This window comes from Cebus imitator, unplaced genomic scaffold (assembly GCF_001604975.1).
Source record: "Cebus imitator isolate Cc_AM_T3 unplaced genomic scaffold, Cebus_imitator-1.0 Scaffold42, whole genome shotgun sequence".
NCBI classification, from domain to species: domain Eukaryota; kingdom Metazoa; phylum Chordata; class Mammalia; order Primates; family Cebidae; genus Cebus; species Cebus imitator.
This window is the reverse complement of record NW_016107357.1, coordinates 14863719-14883409: the sequence shown is the minus strand read 5'-3', so window position 1 is coordinate 14883409 and position 19691 is coordinate 14863719. Positions and strand designations below refer to the sequence as shown.

General features: G+C 47.0%; 1 protein-coding gene across 2 annotated transcripts in view; it reads right to left on the bottom strand.

Annotated features, from left to right (window-relative positions):
• Window positions 1-840: 840 nt before the first annotated feature.
• SLC35F3 (solute carrier family 35 member F3) overlaps window positions 841-19691 on the bottom strand; it is a 359340-nt gene continuing 340489 nt past the window's right edge. For both annotated transcript variants that reach the window (XM_017526559.2, XM_017526560.2), the window contains 5 exons: window positions 16301-16520; window positions 8929-9054; window positions 6731-6923; window positions 5483-5572; window positions 841-2338 (listed from right to left, as the gene is read on the bottom strand). In XM_017526559.2, coding sequence (XP_017382048.1) covers window positions 2103-2338; window positions 5483-5572; window positions 6731-6923; window positions 8929-9054; window positions 16301-16520 — 865 coding nt within the window. In that variant the 3' untranslated portion in view covers window positions 841-2102. The remainder of the gene's footprint in view (window positions 2339-5482; window positions 5573-6730; window positions 6924-8928; window positions 9055-16300; window positions 16521-19691) is intronic.

Sequence of the window (19691 nt, the reverse complement as noted above, 5' to 3'; positions counted from 1 at the left end):
ATTTGGAGCCACAAAGGGTGATGGGGGCAACTGGCCCAGCATCCTGCTGCCCAGCTGTCCCCTCCCAGACAGGCTTGGACACACTGGGTAGGCAGCTCTCTGCTGTGGGTAATGAGGTTCTTCAGGTTTAAAGCCCACGTGTCAAGTGGTACGTGTGGTGCACGGAGAGCAGACGCTCTAGGTGAGGGTGATGGGATGAGGTGCACTAAAAAGGCTCACATTTCCTGTTGGCTCACACCACTTCCTATAGTACCTGGCCCTCTGTAGCCCTAGAATGAGACCCACTGGATCTCATAGCCCCTGGCAGAGCAGCTGCTCGGAATAGCTACATTATGTTACTGAAGTGGATAAATCAAATTATCCAAAAAGCCAGCATTAGCTTAGGATCCCCAGGCAGGCAGGCGGCTATGGAGGCTGAGCTGGAAGACTGGGTAGATTTATGGACAGGGGCTCCCAGCTCTGGGTGGCTCCTAGGGACCAGTGTAAACTGAGTTGCGGAACTCCTTCGGAAGGGAAAGGGAGAAGAAAGTCACGTGTAGGGCTGAGCAGAGGGCAGGTGCCTGGAGGGAGAGGGAGGGGAACAGGGCGGAGGGAGGGGAGACGGTGCCCCAGGACTCAGAGCTTCTGTGAGGCTTTGGGGATCCTTCTGCATTTCGCTTTTGCAAAAGTCAGTTCTATTGATATTACAGTCTCCTTCCCTTGAGACAGATGGGCTGGCTTGCCTACCTGGAAGGTTCTTGGGGGCAAGTGCAGTTGAGAAAAAGCCAGAACGTGGGGAGGGCTGCTTCAGGACGGTCGCAGTGGGAAAGTAACAGAGTGGCCACCAAGACAGCACTGAACGCTTCTTTTTCAAATATTTTATTAATCCGTTTGGCCAAACAGGTAATGGAAACTGAGAATAATAATTTGCTAAAAAGTTCAGGTCATGAATGCCCCTTTCCCCCAGGAAACAAAAGACTCCATGGTTACAGAATGCACCATTGGGTTATGACAACATTTCAAAATAATGTTTCCATTTCATATGTAACAATGTAAACTTCAAAAATAGTAAACTCTAACCCCTGACCCTCTTTACAGATCTATCACAGATAGAATTTTCTGGCAGACCTAAATTGTGTAAGTAAACAGCCTGGTGCTTAAAAGTTTCATAAAAAGGTTTACAGATTTCAGTAAATAATTTTTCAGTCTTGGTCAGGAAGTAAAAGCAACCAGCAATCCCCCTCCTGCACAATGTACCTTATATGGGTATTGTACACCACGGGCCACACCCTATGCACTGGCCATGAGCTCTGTCATCTTTGTACACAGACACACACACATATATATAGTTTTATTTGTTTCTAAAGATTTTTACATCTAAATTATAAGACGGCGCCAGTGACGTACCACGTCACTTCGCTTCACATAGGTAAAGACGAAAATTCTGTAGAAGGCACTGTGATTTCTCTTGCATGATCTTACACAGACTCGTGAGAGCAGGCCAGCTGGGGCTGGACTTATCTTGTCCTTCCTGGTACCTGGCACAGACCTGTCCTCTGACAGCTTTTGATGTTCATCATCCATTTCTGCCTCACCTCTTCACATCCCAGACATCCTTCCGTCCATCATCCATCCATCCATCCATCCAACCATGCATCCATCCATCCATCCATCCAAATAAATTGACAGTTATCTTTTGGTTCATTGAAATTCCTTAAAATTAAGAGTACAGCTCTGGTATAAAACAAAATATAAGCTACCATAGCTGAAAAATAATCACAGTGTACAATGCCATGTTCGGTTGCTAAGATTCAAAACACTTGTCCTGGCTTATCACGAACGTCAGCCATCCAAAACGATCTACGCAGGGATCTTTTAAACCCACTTTACATTCATTGGAAAAGCACTGAGAGGTTCTTCTTTTCTCTTTTATATTGAATCGGTACCCTTAAGTGGAAGGTCTGATGTGGAAAAGTGCAAGCAAATTGGACATGCCAATAAATACCATAGAACTTACCGCAGATGACCAAAACTGTACAGGTATGTACACCTTACCCAACTGAGGTTCCTCCCGGCAGGAATAGACCTCCCAGTCATTACCACCGAGTTCTAGAGGAGTGGTGTTAGCGGGCAAAGGAAGGGCGGGCTCTTCTGTTCTTGCTCTGAGGTCCTGAGCTCAGGTCGGCACCGCCCTCTGCAGGCTCCTCCTTCTTCCTCACTTTGAGGCGGGTGAGCAGCTTGATCAACCAGACATCCCACTCCTCTGGCAGGAGCAGGAGGAGGAAACCCAGGCCGATGATGATGATGGCGATGACCCGGACCCCATTGAAGACTATCTGACTAGTGTAGTGATCAACCACTGTGGGAGACAGAGCATGGGGGTTACTCAGCTGCAGGGCTCGGTGCACGGCCCCGGAGAGTGGGCAGGGCCTGGGGGCATCCCCCTCTGCCTGGCAGTGTTGTGGTCTTTCCTGGACCACAGGATCTTCCTCAGTATGATTTTGTTCCTGGTGGGCTGGGGTTACCTCTAGCAAATCACCCTTAACTTTATAAAACCTCTCTGGTATGAGGCCTTGCGCTTTTATGTCACCTCCCAAAACTGACTTGGTAGTTCAACCACTGATTTATGTGGTTAAAAAAAGTGAATGAGGGGCAATTGAGGAGATGATAGATAGATAGATCAGACACACACACACACACACACACACACACACACACACACACACACTCTTGACCCTTGAATGACATGAGTTTGAACTGTACGGATCCACTTATATGTGGATTTTCTTCTGGCTCTGCCACACCAAGACAGCAAGACCGACCTTTCCAATTCCTTTTCCTCCTCAGCCTAGTCAAAGTCAAGACGACAGTGAGGATGAAGACCTTTATGATGGCCCACTTCCACTCAAAGAGTAGCAAATACATTTTCTCTTTCTTATGATTTTCTTGATAACATTTTATTTTCTTTAGCTTTATTGTAAGAGTACCATATATAATACAAATAACACACACAATATATGTGAATCAATTGTTTTTTATCAGTAAGGATTCTGGTCAACAGTACCCCATTAGCAGTTAAGTTTTTGGGGAACTAAAAGTTATCTGTGGATTTTCAACTGTTCAGGGGTTGGGGCCCCCAATCTCTACATTGTTCAAGGGTCAACTGTATTTATTATTTATTTTTGAGGCAGGGTCTCACTGTATCATTCAAGCTGGAGTGCAGTGGTGCGATCATGGCTCACTGCAACTTTCGCCTCCCGGGCTCAAGCGATCCTCCCATCCAGCCTCCTGGGTAGCTGGGACTACAAGCACACGCCATCACACCCGGCTAATTTTTTTTTTTTTTTTTTTTTTTTTTTTTTGTAGAAACAGGGTTTTGTCATGTTGCTCAGGCTGCTCTAGAACTCCTGGGCTCAAGCGATCCTCCCACCATGGCCTCTCAAAATGCTGGGATTACAGGCATGGGCCCCTGTGCCCGGCCTGTATTTTAATTTTTAATATTGGTAAAACATTCTGTAAATTTAGCAGATAAGGACAGCCAACCAGCCAGTCGCATGAGCAGATGTGAGGGAGAATCCAAAAGCTGGGCAATGACCCTGCTCTGATGAGTGAGCTATGCAGCAGATTCCTCGGCTTCTCCCCTCCAATCAAGAGTGGCCTGGGATTCTTTCCTTGGACTCATCGTTAAACCTTTTACGTTGCAGGTAATGAAAAATGATTCTAATTAATCTCTCAAACACCTGGCTATGTTCTACACTCAAAGTAAGTTTCTATATAAGACAACTGGAACATGCCTTCTGGAGACAGGAACACGGCGTGACTACAAATTAAAGATGCAAAGAATGTAGGGGGAGTGTGGTGACAAGTGACTTTTCAGAAGCCTGCAGTGTCTGGACCATTTTCCTTTTTTACCAGCTGTCCAGGAGCTCAGGTGCTTTCTGCATTTTGAACTGCTGTCTCATCAGTTATTGCATCTGGTTGTCATAACAACCAAGGTAGCAAGGGCAGGTATGACGTTTCATTTGCAGGGGAGACGAGCTAAGGCTCAGAGAGTGGATGAGTTGGGACCACAGACCTCCAGGCGGGCTGCGGTGGTGCTGGGCCCGAGCCCCGTCTCCTGATGCCTCCCCCAAGCCTGGTACACTGCTGCTGTGAGGCAGTCCTACCAGAGGAGTCCGGGCCATGGTGGGGCAGAGAGGTCCAGTGCCTATGGAATGGGAGAGGTGGGAAACCAAGTCATGGGGAAAGGCTTGGGAAGTTGGGGTGCCGGCGGGCATATTCACCACCACACGGATCAGGATAAGGCAGGATAAGGGTTTGCCATTCCCTTGGGGCGGGGGCAATCTTTTAATGGCCTGGAAGCGGCAGGATTAGGTCTTTGGAGGAAGCTGTGCCAGGGACAAAGGAGTGAGTGCTCTGGAGAGGACAGATTCACAGCCCTTGACTGGCTAAGAGAAGGATGCCTAGGGGGGTCAGGTGTGAGGCCAGGAGGTTCTGGGAAGAAAATCCAAAATTTCTATCTGTGTGAGCCAGGAAAATGAAGGCAGCAAGGGGCAGGTGAAGACAAGCATCTGAAAGAGCTGTCAACTGTGTGCCTTGGCAACGAGTCCCCAGGGGAAAACAAAGGACAGTCCCCAGTTCCTGGGGAAAGGGCGTTCTCTCCCTGTCTTCCCGGAGGTAGGGGAAAATCACCCTCACGCTTCTTCAACCTGTCGGCATGTTTCTATGTCATGCCTTGAGCAAATTTTCTCCCCAGAAAGTTACCTGCAAAAGTTAATGTTTTTTTTCCTGCCATATAATTTCCTACATTTCTTAATAATACTGATGACATTCATCTCTGCTCCCCATACCTGTCAGAATTGAGATGCCTTTAGACTTTCTGTATCTTGAGGTGGCATGCGAAAACCAGCCCATTATGGAGAAAATATTGCATATATAATTAATATCAACATTTCACCTAAATGCTTTTTTTTTTGCAGATGATTAAACATGCATTCTATAGGAGGCACAGCAAGAATATATGTGAGTATGTATGTGTGAGTATGTGTGTGTATGTGTGAGTGCATGTATGCATGAGTGTGTGTATATGAGTGTGTATGTATGCATGAGTGTGTATATATATGAGTGTGTATGTATGCATGAGTGTGTGTATGTACGCATGAGTGTATGTGTGTATGTATGCATGAGTGTGTGTGTGTATGCATGAGTGTATGTGTGTATGTATGCATGAGTGTATGTATGTGAGTATGTATGCATGAGTGTGTGTGTGTATGCATGAGTGTATGTGTGTGTGTATGCATGAGTGTATGTATGTGTGTATGTATACATGAGTGTGTATGTATGCATGAGTGTGTGTATGTATGCATGAGTGTGTGTGTGTGTATTATGCATGAGTGTGTATATGTGTGTGAGCGTGTGTGTATGTATGCATGAGTGTGTGTTTGTGTGTGAGTAGGTGACTGTGTGTGCTTATGTGCAGATATAGAAAGCCAAATAGGTTTACCTGCATTCACAGGTACACTGAGGACGATTCCAAGAGACATCAGAGTGGGATATGTGACAGCGATTCCAAAATTTAATACAATATTGAATGCTGAAATAAAGAATGGAAACAACGGATGTTATTCAAAACTGCTATGTACTTTACCTCCCTGCTGACCTGTCTGACCCGGGTTTTCCTAATGAGGCTGGAGTCGCAGGAGTTACAATGACCCTTTGCTCTGATTCAGGGAGCTCAAAGTTCCTCTGGGGGCTGCAGGACTTGGGATCAGGAGCAGACACTCCGAGTACTCAGCCCCTCTGTCCCCTGAGTTTTGAAGAAGGGAAATAAGTTTGGAAATGGTAACCACTGAAAGGTGACTGGGACTATCTTACCAGCTTTGCTTTTCTCTGTTGCTGACAATGCTTCTGGGGTAACTGCATGAACAAGAGCTCTGGGATTTTTTTTTTTTTTTTTTTTTTTTTTTTTTTTTTTTTTTTTTTTTTTTTTTTTTTTTAGGCAGGCTCTTGTACTATCGCCCAGGCTGGAGTGCAGTGCACAGTGGTGCAATCATAGCTCACTGCAGCCTCAGCCCTTCTGCTCAAGTGATCCTCCCACCTCAGCCTCCTGAGTAGCTGGGACTACAGGTGCACACTGCTGCACCTTGCTAATTTTTAAATGTTTATTGGAGATGAGGTCTCATCATGTTTCCCAGGCTGGTCTAGAATTCCTGGGCTCAAGTGATCCTCCCGCCTCGGCCACCCAAGTGCTGGGATTACAGCCATGAGCCACTGTGCCTGGCTGGGATATGTGTTTTTGGATGGAAACTAGATAAGTCACCTCCTTGGTTGCATTTCTGCTTACTTCTAGACTTACATCAAGTAATGGAGACAGTGATGACATTGATAATAGTGATAATTGATAGTATTTATTGAACAGTGACACTTAGCAGGCAGTGTTCGGGAGCTCTGCAGGTATTAATTTTCCAACTTTTTGCTGTGTTTAGTAGGTAACATGCAACACACTGGGCTACTCGTTCACTGTTCAGAGCAGCCGTGACCACTCTGACTACTACATTGACTCTGGTTCTGGAATTCAAATCCAATGTCATCATTTCAAGGACTACTCTGTGAAACAGAAAGATCTTGAAAACTGGTGAGAACTAAAGAATAGCCATGAGGTCTGTGTTCATCCTTCAGGGAACATGTTTGCTAAGGGTCCTGCGTTGGTGATTGCTTTCTGGGGATTCTGGACAGGGCGGTCACCACTTACTCAATAAGAGAACTGAAAATCCACAAAGGTTTCCCCATGGAATGTCATCGAAAGAGCTCCAGTATTCCACTTTGGTAAAGTAGAGGATGATAGGAATGCAGGTGATGAAGAGGATGTTAAACACACCCAAGATGGACAAAAATAAGGCGGCTTCTCCAAACTTAGCACTGCCCAGGAGGAGCTTGAACAGAACCTGTAGGAGAAAGTAGAGGAGGATGAGGTGAAGGCTCACCTCAGACCCCAGCGTGTTGTAAGTGAAGCAGAGTTCACTCCACACGCTGGGGTTGCACTGCTGGATGGAAACCAGATTCCAGTGAATACCATGGGATTTGACCTGTGTTCAGCTGCACACATATTCAAATCTCAGTGACATGGCAGCAGAGAGCTGCTCTTCGGCTATCCATAAAGGATCATTAGGAGTCATGGGTTTTCACTCTAGGTTTGATTTGTCTGTGTTGTGTTCCTGATACCGCATCACTCAAAAGCATCTGCCAGGATTACGCATCCTCTCAGAGACCCCTAGGAGGGATCCTCAACTCTGCGTAAGCAGGTCAAACACCATTGCTCCCAAGAAAGAGTGCTCAGGCTGCAAAGGTATTTTCTGTACATCAAGGGTGGAGGGATTTTGCTCATCTCTGCTCCATCCCACCATGTACATTCCAGAAATGGCATGGGTTTTAGTGGAATGCACCAAACTTTTGTTTTTTTTGCACCTGCTCTTGTTTGCACATCATTTCAGGTGCTTGGAAGGCTGGGAGGAGAGGGCGAATGTGATGGGAGTGGCCCGGAGCTGAACTGGGAGATGCAGATGGTCTGGGCAGCTCCTGTGTTGAGCGAGCTGCGGTCTAATTTGACTCTCTGCATTGTGGTTCCTCTTACTTTTCCTGCTTTCTCCTTGTTCAGCCATTTCCCAACTCATTCATGTATTTCCTGGCAAATGTGCAGGAAGTATGGAAGGGGAAATAAATGGCTTTCAGCCTTTCATCTAGGAGTCCCCGTGGACAAGTTGCAGGTGGTAGAGGAGTGGGAGACAGCAATCTGAATCAGAATACTGTGTTCATTGTTGATTGTGTTTCTCCGTGTTTTTTGCTCCGCATTAGGCCACAGCTATTTGAGTCTAGAGGAGTGTATGTAGCCTTCTAATATTTTCTACATTTGCACAGTTGCTAGAGTGTCTGAGTGGTGCTAGATTATCACATCTCCTCAGTGAGAGGTGTTCAGAGAAAGAAAAGGACGTGTGTGTCTTCCTCTGTGGGAGGTGAGGGCAGGGAGGCGATGAAGAATAAGGCTGAGTATTTCACTTTCCCAAAACCAGAACACATGGTACTCACAGAGCTGCGAAAAAAAGTCTTTTCTTATGACTCTCTTCAGTACTTAATTCTATCAGTCCTACTGCCTGGATCCACAAAGGATGACAAGTCTCCAAGCTAAAATCTCATTTCTCGTTCAATCTTCTTGGTCATTTCTCCAACTTGGAGTCCTGAAAATATTTGTATTCTCTACTATGGGTCTTAGGAGGAAGAGAGAGGAGGAGAAGGGAAGTGAGGGGGAAGAGCTGCCAGGAGGCTTGATCAAGCAGGGGGTGAACAGAGAAAGGGACTTTAGTGTGGCAATAAAAATTTGTTTCCTCCAGACTTGAAGTTGGGAAGTGCTTTCCAATGGTTCCCAACATTTCATCAAAATATTTTATAATCCCAATATTGTAGCTGTTGCACTTTTATTTATTTAGCCTTCCAGCCAGTACTTGAAATGCATATGGATTCATAGTGAGCAGTGGTGGCTGCAGAAACTGTGTGGGCAAAGATTTACATGACAAAGCTGAGCCAGATATTCAAGTCTTCCCGCCTTATAGGGTGGCAAATTATCTGAGCAAACACTGAGCTTGTTTGCTGCCAATAATGAAGACAGGAATCTGACTCTGCTGATGGGCACCGCTCATTTTACCTCAGATGCTGCAACAATGTGGCTACAGATAGAAAGGCCCAGAGAGCCAAAACCAAGAGCAGGGGCACACCTCCCACTTGCCCTTAGCTGAAGTCTCTGCCTGTTGCACAGTTGACTTCAGCTATCTAGGCCTGCCTGTCTTGAAGCACGAGCATCATCAGAAGCTCTTGAAAAGAAAAGGACCAAGCATCTAGAGCCGGCTGTGCTGGCAGAGGAGAGCCAAGCCAGCCGAGAAAGTTCTCTCCCGTGCGTACCTTGTAGAGGGCAGACATGGATGCTGAGGCCACCACCAATGCGATGCCAATGACGGAGTGGCTGTGGAAGCCATCAGCGTAGGTCATCATCACAATGCCAGCAATGGCGAGGATGGCGGCCACAATCTGGACAGATGGAAGAAAATGCTAGTCAGGGAAGTCGGGATGGAGCCAGAGGGACCACGTGAGTGCCAGATGTGCGTGCGGTTCAGCCGTGTGAGGGGAAAGTGGCATCTCCTGCTTCTTCCTCCTTGGGGGAGCAACGGGCAAAGGCTGACTCCTGCCTACAATTTTGCTGCTGCTTAGAGAGGGCACTTGGCAAAGCTTGGCTTGACTAAAGAGCTGAGACTGCTGTCAGCCAGGAATGGACGGCATGGGGTTGGCCAGTAACTGATTCTTGGGAGCCTGAGAAGGAGGTGGTCGTAGTTGCAGTGGCAGGTTATCTGGTCATGACAAGGCCTGGTGGAGAATCCCTGGGCAGCCCCTGGAAATGACCTGCGTTATCTCCCAGCCTTCTGAAAGTCCCCCTGTGACCATGCTTTTATGTGTTTCATGTCTCAACAGAAAAGCCACCATGAGGACAGCACATCTTGTCCTGTTTTCTACCCCAGCAGTGAGGCCTGCCAGAATGCTACCTGGCAATCAAGGCTACAAACAGTGACCTAACCCAGGAGGTGCAGTTCCTTTCACACGTGGCCGTAGCCCCTCCACCCCACCCACCGAGGCTCCCCTCAATCTTGTTATTGTCCTGATACTGACTGCTCAGATGGGCCGGAGGCTTCATGGAGATGTACACATTACTCTTGTGCAAAGTGAAATTGCCAGAGTGAATAGGAGCTAAAACATCTGGGACAATATTCCTCAAAGGAAAAAATGCACCGGCAGACCGAATCAATACAAAGGACTGATCCAAGGTAGCCATGAAGCTGCAGGAATGTCACCGGATGGGAGGTGGAAAGGGGGTTGCTGTCAGTAGAACAAATGCGTGCAGAAGTTTCCACTCCTGGATTTACTGAGAATTTTATCCCTCTTATGAATCATTCAAAATCAACTTCAGCTATCTAAAACAATATCAGATAACTAAGGTTAACTGCGTGGTCGTAGGATACATGTTTCTATGTGTTTTCTCATTTTACCCTCACAGTAGATATGGTCATTCACCTCATTTTACAGACATGAAAACCTAGGCTCACAGAGGTTAAGTAACTTGCCCAAAGCCACACAGCTGGTATGTGGAAGAGCAGAGACAGATTTCAGGTTTGCCTGATTGTAAAGCTGGTGCTTACATATATAAACAGGAACGTATGATTCACCTAGGAAGTACCGCCAACCTACTGTTAGATTTGAATTGAAGTTGCCTTGGTAGTTTAAACATAAGATGTTTAGGTTAGCAAAACATAATGTGGCTTAATCTCACACAGTGTGTCTGAGTTACATACTTCTCTTAGCGTACAATGTTTCTATACAATGCTGTATCCATCCCTAACACAGAGCCATGGAGAGAGCAGGTGTTTATCCAGTACGAGAGGACTGCCTGGCCCAATCTGTCTGAGTGTTCTCTCTGGTACAGGAATTCACTTGCAGTTAGCCACACTGTTCTGCATCACATATATGCCTATATTTCATATTCAAATGTTACATGTACTGGGTAGAAGTGTTCATTAAGAGAAACGCAGACAGCAAGACCATAAGGGGATTTTTCCCACAAGAAATTTAAAACGGGAAAAGTGAGGAAGCAGGGGGCAAAGGGCTGGTTTCTGCTCCAGAGGACACACGTAATGGAAGGGTGCTGCCAGGAACACGCCCACCCGGCCAGGCGTCGGAGGACTTCCAGTGAAAAGACACAAGGAAGGAACGGAGAGAAGAAAATGGCCCAATTCCAGATGCTTGGTGCATCTCCCCTTTAGAGATACTTTTTTTTTTTTTTTTTTTTTTTTTTTTTTTTTATTTTATTTTTTTTTTTTTTTTTTTTTTTTTTTTTTTTTTTTTTTTTGAGACAGAGTCTTGCTCTGTTGCCCAGGCTAGAGTGCAATGGCTCGATCTCAGCTCACTGCAACCTCTGCCTCTGGGGTTCAAACGATTCTCCTGCCTCAGCCTCTCGAGTAGCTGGGACTAAAGGCACATGCCACCACGCCCAGCTAATATTTGTATTTTTGTGCAGACGGGGTTTCACCATGTTGGCCAGGCTGGTCTCAAACTCCTGACCTCAGGTGATCCACCACCTTGGCCTTCCAAAGTGCTGGGACTACAGGTGTGAGCCGCCGCGCCCGGCCTGCAGCTACCTTTTACTGAGCTTTTCCAGGCTTACGGCTGAAGTTGGAGGAACTGAAGGACAGTGAGGGGTTATTTTTTTCTGAAGACTTGCAGGGCAGATTTCCAACCTCTTCCTCTCTTCTCTATTGATTAAATAATAAACAGCTGAAAGCTTCTGCCTGGGCTACACTGTGTGGCTAAGCTGGGGGAAGGGACAAGGGAGTAGGAAATGAGAGCACGGTTGGCCGTTTACCTTTTGGTCTGCCGAGGAGACAAACATCAGAGGAGCCTGTGCCACCCCATCAGTCCATCCCGACAGGCCGGGCGGGGGACTCTGAGCTCCTCCTCCACCTCCTGGCCTTCTCCCGGGGGTCCCACCCACAAGGCACAGTGTTGACACCCCTGGCTGTGGGCTTCCCACTCTCTGGACGTCAGCAGCCCTGCCAGGACCGGACCCATGTGCTGGGATGTGAACTGGGGCTCCTACCTCACTCTCAATACCCCGCGGAGCACAGCAGGGTTGGAACATGCCCTTTGCCTTTGGGAGCAGAGCCCAAGAGTCCTTCCTGATGCCTGGAATTACTGTGAAGTTTCCAGTTCTATCTTTGAAAAGTATGTGCATATGTGACATTTGACACCCTGACACATCTGAGTTTCTGGGTTTTTATGCGACAATATTTTCCTGCCCATTTCCTGCACTAAAGCAAACTCTCCAGAAAGGCCAGTCAAGTCCGCCCCGTGGTTCCATGTGCTCCACGCACACCTTCTCCCTGCTGTGTCCACTGAGGGGATGCTGAGGGTGGGTGTGGAATCATGACAATGGAGCTTCCCTCGCCCCCCCACCCATGCCTCTCCTTCCTTACACTTTCCCGATCCTCATTGCTCCTCACGGAACAATTCTAAAACAAAGACTGACGGGTCACAGTGGCCCAAGCCCAAGATGGGTAAGAGCCACCACCTCTGCTTTGCCAGGGGAACAATTAGCTAGAGGTGAGGAAGGAACACAGGCTGGGGGCTGCTGCTTGGCGTCTTCATGTCCTCACCCAGCATGGTGACCCACTGTCATAACCTGTGCGGCTGCCAGTGCTCCGGATCTGGGTCCCACACACCTAGACCCGAGTCACTGACATGTCACTCATCTCCACGATGGTTCTGCTCCTGCTCCCTGTGGGGAGGGAAGGGGAAGGCGAGGAAACCCTTGAGCCATAAAGAGGAGAGAGGAGGGTTGGCGTTGGCCTAGGTGAAGTCTAGTCACCATTCAGACTAGGGCTCCTCCTGCTTGGTCTTGCTAAAATGTGGCAAGGCCTGGTGCAGTGGTTCATACCTGTAATCCCAGTGCTTTGGGAGGCTGAGGCAGGCAGATCGCTTTGGGCCCAGGATTTCGAGACTGGGCAACATAGTGAGACCCCGTCCCTGCAAAAAATTAGCCAGGTGTGGTCGTGTACACCTGTGGTGCCAGCTACTCAGCAGGCTGAGGTGAAGGGATCACTTGAGCCCAGGAGGTTAAGCCTGCAATGAGCTGGGACAGCACCACTGCAGTCTAGCCTGGGTGACAGAGTGAGATCCTGTCTCTGCAAAAAAACAAAACAAACAAAAAAACAAACAAAAAAAAAACAACCCAACAAAACATGGCAGGCTGCATGTTCGCTGCTCAACATAACCCCATGTGGAAGCTTTTTATATTTGCACAGCTTGGGTCAATTTTACACATGGGAAAATGGGCTGATTTTTAAACATCCTTCCCCCAATTCTTTCCCTCACAGCTCCTGGACTGCTCTCATTGACTCAAGTAATACTGGAGTTTGGAGGGAAGGGAGGGATCCTCTAGTCCACGCCTTCTGTGTGTGAGAGCAGAAGGTGGCCTGGGCTGTGAGCTCCACCACTGCTCATTCTCTGTGTCTTCTCCATACTTGGCTCAGGTTGCAGAGGGCAGCCTCCCGTGTAGAGGGGAGTCCGGGCCAGACACACAGGTATGTTCGGGGATGGATTGCCCCTTTTGAAACACGGCCAACATTTTGATTATTGGAAACATCAGCTAGAATCTGACGGAGATGGGAACTGATCTTGGAAAAAGGTCCACGATCCCCAGGAATGTGCCACTGGGGCTTGAGGACCCTGTGGATGACCTCTCAGCTCACCTTCTGGCTCCTTCCTACTCTCTCCTGGTTTGAAGGCCCTCACTGTGATGGGTGGTCCTGAGAAGCCGTGAACAGTCAGCGAATCTCACCTCCCACTTCCCTTGACATGGAGGCTCGGGGTGGTCTCACTCAGTCTGACTGCAGCTGGTGGGCAGGGTATACCCGGGGCTCTGCTGCTCTCACCCTACTCTCGCTTTTGCCACATTAAACTGCCTCTCTAAATCTTCATCCACCAACAAGAGAATTGGGCTGATCCATCAACCCCATCTAATTGAGAAGGAATAAGAAAAATAACAACATTGAGAAGAGACACCATTTATTGAGTTTTACGTGGGAGGCATGCATCATTTTATTCTCAAAACTGTTTTCTAAGATGAGTAGTAATATTCTGTCCATTGAACAAAGGCTCAGAGACACTTACTAGTTTTCTCAAGGTCAAACAGCTTATAAGAGTGGAGCCAAGATCTGTGACCTCGTCACTTGACTCTAGCCTGGGACGCCTCCATTGCTGAGCTAGAATCCTGACGTGGAGAGCCAGGGCACATATAGAAAGCACACCTAAGCAGAGAGTCAAACGGTGACACGAGACCAGCTTAACTCCTTCCAAACAGACACCCCAACAGCTTCTCACCCTCCTGTACTATATGTGGTGAGGAATCTCCCCGGCATGATATAAGTTTGCTTCTTTCTGGAGCTGTGCACCTGACCTACACCTATTGATGTTTTCCAGGAGCTGCAGCCCTTGCGGTTTGAGTAACTGCCTTAATAACACAAGTCTCCTGAGCAGACAATTCCAAAAACATAAGGCTGGGCCTTCATCATGGTTTTGATGCCTGCTTGACTCCCAAGCTCATACGCTCAGCCCTCCAGGATGGAGGACCATGTTAATTCTCTTCGGTCCTTGGAAATTACCCAGTGGACAGTGCTAGGCTACCCAGCCATCTGAGTGAAGTCTGAGTGGTCCCATGTATCAGTTAGATATTATCTTGGAACTAAATCTCCATCTGTTCATCAAGGAGAATCTTTCAGTCCCTTTGGCATGTGGCAATGTCTCATGGATTTTGCTAGCTCTCTGAATCCCTGAAGAAGAGAAGAGGGAGCTCCAACACAACCTGCAGCAGGAAGCTCTTAGATGCACTTCTAAGAGGAAGAGTGATTATTAGAGAGACCCACAACTGCACAGTGCTTTGCAAGTTACAAAATGCCATCAGTGCCATCACCGACACTGGCTCCTGGGACCCTCATTCAGTGTCAGTCTAGTACCAGAGTCCTTCAACACAAAACTTTGCTCATTACAGTGATCAGCAATAGACCAAACCAATCAGGTGGCCAGCATGGCCAGAATGTGCCATATTCTGAGGATGTTTGTTGGGTGGGGGTTGGGTGGGGGTCTTATCTGTGTATAGCAATAAAGACCTGGAAGCACTATATTGCTTTCTATGAATTTTGGAGTATTTTTCAAGTTTTTCTCACCTCCTTAACCTAAAAAAAAAAAAAAAAAAAAAAAAAAGGGTTTCTTCTGCTACATGCAGAATTAACCTTGAAGCTTCTCTTCCCAGGAACAGGGTCTCATCTGGAATTTTCTTGGGACATCTGAGTCATGCCAAAAATTTCCACAAATTCTTCTGGCTCTTTACATCAAAATAAAGTCAGGAAGGGCCTGAGTGGGTGGCAGGAAGGCCCAGACATTCAAGTTTTCAGCAGCAAATCAGGCCGGCTGCTGGGTGGCTGTGAGAGGGACTTGCATTTCTTGCAGAGATGCATCAGATCATTTATTCGCTGAAAGCTTTTCTGGTGGCACAGAGAGTGAGTTTTTATTCCAAAATTAACAGTAAGCCTCAAAACAAATTTTCCCCCTACTGCAAGCTAAAAATACAACTCACAGTTGACTCATGTCCCCACTGCTGTTTGGGTAACTTAGGTGGGTGTCAATGCACCCTTAGGGTGATGTCATTGTTCCCAGGACAGTGAGGGAAGGACGGAAGTAGAGGGCCCTGCACCGGTAGCTAGCAGGGTTTGCTTTCATGGGACTGCCCGTCAAACCAGCTGTTAGCTTTGTGGCTGAAGGGGAAAGCCGTACACTTGAACTACAAGAGAACCCGGGGCCTGGCCAAATGCTCTGGCACTGGTTTGTGGCAAGGTGATGACGGGGCAGTAGCAGCTCCTGGCCACCAGAGGGAGCCTGTCAGCAGTCACTAGGGTTCTGCCTTGTGCCAAACGTCACCTGTTTCTTTCATTGGGGGGAATCTCTCTATATTCAGCTGATATTTGATAGTGCACGTGTCCTATTTCATACAGGTGTTATGAAACCTGATGAGCTAACTTTGACTAGCATTTAATGTGATGAGTGAGTCCTCCATTGTAAAATGAGAGGTAATTCAAGGGATATAATTTCACTCCCCCTTTGTCATTGGTTGGAAGGAAGTGAAGCTGACCCTTCACAGATGGGGATTAGCATGAGTGTGTCTGGCTCACTCTGGCTGTGTACACACGGCCCAGGCAAAGGGCCAAGACTGCATGCATGCATGGATGCCGAAGGAGCCTTCAGGCTTCATGCACATCCTCACCCAAGAGTGGCAGTGTTAGCAGAAAGCTCCAGGCTGCAGAGCACGGTCATGCCATGCACTGCAGCCGGGAAAGCTGCCCACGAGAGACGGGGTGGTGAGCACGCAGAGAGCAGAGCACATCGCCATTCCCAGACTGGGTCCCTGACTGGCACACACTTTAGGGAATGCTTATTGAAATGCTTGAAATGAAAGGTGCTTTAATGAATGCTTGTCTAGTATGGTTTGCAAGCAAGAAGGTTGGCAAGGCACACCAAGAACCGGGCCCTCTGCTGGGCTCCTTTTCTGCTGCAAATCAGAAGGAAAGTGGTCAGCAGCTTATGCTCATGGTCCAGCACATGGAGCTAAGCAAGCCGATGGGCAGGTTTTTGTTGACATGACTGAGTGAGGGAGGAAGACAGATAATAAACAACTTACCCTCACTCCCATGAATCTGTCCCTGAGAACGATCCATGAGAGCAAGAACACAAAAGCTTTGTTGCAGCAGAACAACACGGAGACATCCGTAGTGTTTATTTTCTTTATTGCATGTAAGTACAGGTAGTTTGTGAGTGTCCAAAGAACACCAAAGGGTGCTGCCTTGGTAAAAAACACCTTCAAAGTCAAGCCATTGTCTCCAAAAAATCGACAGCATTCCCTAAAACAAGGAAAGAGAGGCATTGTTATTATTTTCCTGGGTTCAGACAGACCATTTATTTCCCCTACCAAGTTTTTCTTTACGCAAATATAGGAAGGGGCGGGGCTTTAAAATTTATTATTTTTAATAAACATCTTTCTATTAAAGCTCTTCAATCTATTGCTTTAGTCCACTGAAACAAATGGTGCACAGTGATCTGAGTCACAGATTCTTCCTTCTGTTCATGTTATGTTTGGAATTTATGGCTCTAGACAGAAGGTAATGTTGGAGTTACCTGACCCAAAGGCCTATGTACGTATGGTGATTGACTGAGGGATTTTGTCACTTGCTGAGTAAGAGAAGGGGGTCACTACATCTATTTTTGGGGGGGTTGTGGGGGAAGCCTGGTAATGGAAGAGGTTTGATACAGGTTTGTCTAATCTTTTGGCTGTTTGGGGCCACATATAAACTACACTAATACTAATGATAGCTGATGAGCTAAGAAAAGAAATTTCAAAAAAAATTCTCATCATGTTTTAAGAAAGTTTACAAATTTGTGTTGGGCCTCATTCAAAGCCATCCCAGGCCACATGCGGCCTGTGGGACAGTTGGACAAGCTTGCTCTAAGAGGACACATTGAAACATATCTTTAAAAATATTACCCTGAATTGGAATTATCTTTGTGATCAGGCAGGGGCAGCCACTTCTTGGGCATAACTCATGCATTTTGGCTATAATATGAATAGTGCTAACTCTTGACCTATCTTCTCCCTGAGGTCATTTTTAGGGCACTGATTCCACCATGTGGAAGTCCTACTGCTCCAAGAGACTATCTAGCACAGGAAGAATAAGCAGATCCAAAGTTTCAGGGTCTAAAGCGGGAAGGAGATGAGGAAACATCTGTAGAAGAAAGTCTTCTGATGCCATTCTAGAGTCTGGGGGAAAGACCACAGGTATTTCAAGAAATGCTTAAGAAAAATAAAGCCAGTCTTCCACATGCAGAAGAAGGAAGTAGAGGAGACCGTGGGGCTCAGGTGTGGAGAGGCCACTGAGAAGGCTTATCTACGGCTGCCTGTTTCCTTGACTGTGGGGGAGTGAAGATCATTGCTGGGCTGGGCCCGATGAGCCAGGCAAGGAGTTGGATGAGTGAGGAAGCACTGCTCCATGGAAGTCCCTGTCCAGGCTCATGGACATGGCATAGCACTGCCACAGCTGGGGATGGCCTGCCAGCCAGGAAGGGAGTCAGCCTGCTAGTGATCTAGAAATAGACTCAGTCCCAAATGAACTGTCACGAGAGCAAAAGAAAAGACAGCTCTAGAATAAACCAAATGTGCTAGGTTGAGGGAATAGCTCTGGTCTGTGCCACTTAGTGTGAAAATGCAGAGATAAAGGAGGAAAATTAAAAACAAGAGTCCAGGGGGATTGGGTAAGATTTTAGATTTTAAATTTAATTTTACTGTCTATTTTTTCCTATCAATCTAGAAGGAAATCTGCCTTTGTTCATGACTCAACTATGGGATGTCCATAGAAGGAACAAGAAAACTCCTTAGAGAAAGGCATGAGAGCCCGGGATACTGAGAGAGGAGAAACACACTTACCATTTTGTAGAGGCGGGTGCAGTTTGGCCACCACTCTCTGCACACAGAGTCCTATGTTGCTTCCGAACAAACCGGGACCAGGTAAAGCGTTCATGTCACTATATTTATCACGAAACTGATTCAGCCGAATTGATTCCATTTTGGCCTTATATAGCTGCAACCCTCATCTAAACGAGAGGCTGACATTTCTGTTTGCCATGTAATTTTCATACCGTATTCCAGCTATATTTGCTATGGGATTTCCCAAGCTCCTGTGTGCAGAACAGTCTCAGTTCCCGCAGGGACAGTGACCATGAATGATGGCTTCCTTTATGTGTGTGATTATGGTGGCTACAAAGTGATGGTCCATTGAATATGACCAAAATAAAATACAAATATTCTTTCCTGCCATTAATGCCAACCTATTTCCGCTATACTTAGAGGTTCCCTTTCTAAGAGAAAAACATCGTGCAAGTAGAATTTCCAAGTTCCACCTGGCTCACGGTCATGAAAAATCATTCCTGTTCTGGAAAGGACATCCGAGGCTAAGTGGACAACCTGCTTCCTCTCTGAAAATCCATATTTGATTCCTCCCAAGCTTGACGATTATAGGTGGGATGGAGAAGGGAGGGAGGGTGCATACATGGCTTGGTATTAAGCCAAGTTGATGGCACAAGTTGCGGGAAATGGGGAGGGAGTAGGGATCCCATACTGGAGATGAAAGAGGTGAGACTTCTAGACCTCAGCAGAGTCCTGGTGGCCCTTTAAGGCCTCATGGCCAGGAGATCACAACTTAGGTTGGTGGATCTTGGTTCTAATTAGACCAAGACAATTGGCCCCCAGGGCTGGTGAGCCTCATGATATTTCGAGACCAAAGACTACGCACTAATCTTCAGTGCTAAGAGATTTGGGCACAGTCTTTGATCTGAAAACAGCACAATATTGGCCAGGCATGATGGTTCATACCTGTAATCCCAGCGTTTTGAGAGGCCAAAGCTGATGGATTACCTGAGGTCAGGAGTTTGGAACCAGCCTGGCCAACATGGTGAAACCCCGTATCTACTAAAAATACAAAAATTAGCCAGGCATGGTGGCAAGTGTTTGTAATCCTAGCTACTTGGGAGGCTGAGGCAGGAGAATCCCTCGAACCCGGGAGGCGGAGGTTGCAGTGAGCCGAGATCGCACCACTGCCTTCCAGCCTGGGCAACAAGAGCAAAACTCCATCTCAAAAAACCAAACCAAACGAAAACAAAAAATACAGTACAATATCTCAGGATCTGGCTGGCCCATGTATGCCCTTGATTGCAAGGGAACCCAAGACAGATGACGAACATGAATCCATTTCTGCCAGAGACCTCCCTCTTCTTGGTAAACAAATGGAGCGCAGTCAACACTCTGTTGACTGACTCCCACATAACTGACTGGACAGTCTAATGCCCTTCATTCCTTCTGTTCACTGATGCTGCTGGCAGGCTGAAGACGGGAGGGAGGCAGGTTACTTCCAGCACACTCAAGCCCTTCTGTTCCTCTTCATTGAGTCACATATGAAGATTTAGCTTAACTTCTTTTTTTTTTAGTTTAAAAAGCTTTTAAACTAACATGAATTATTTCTTTT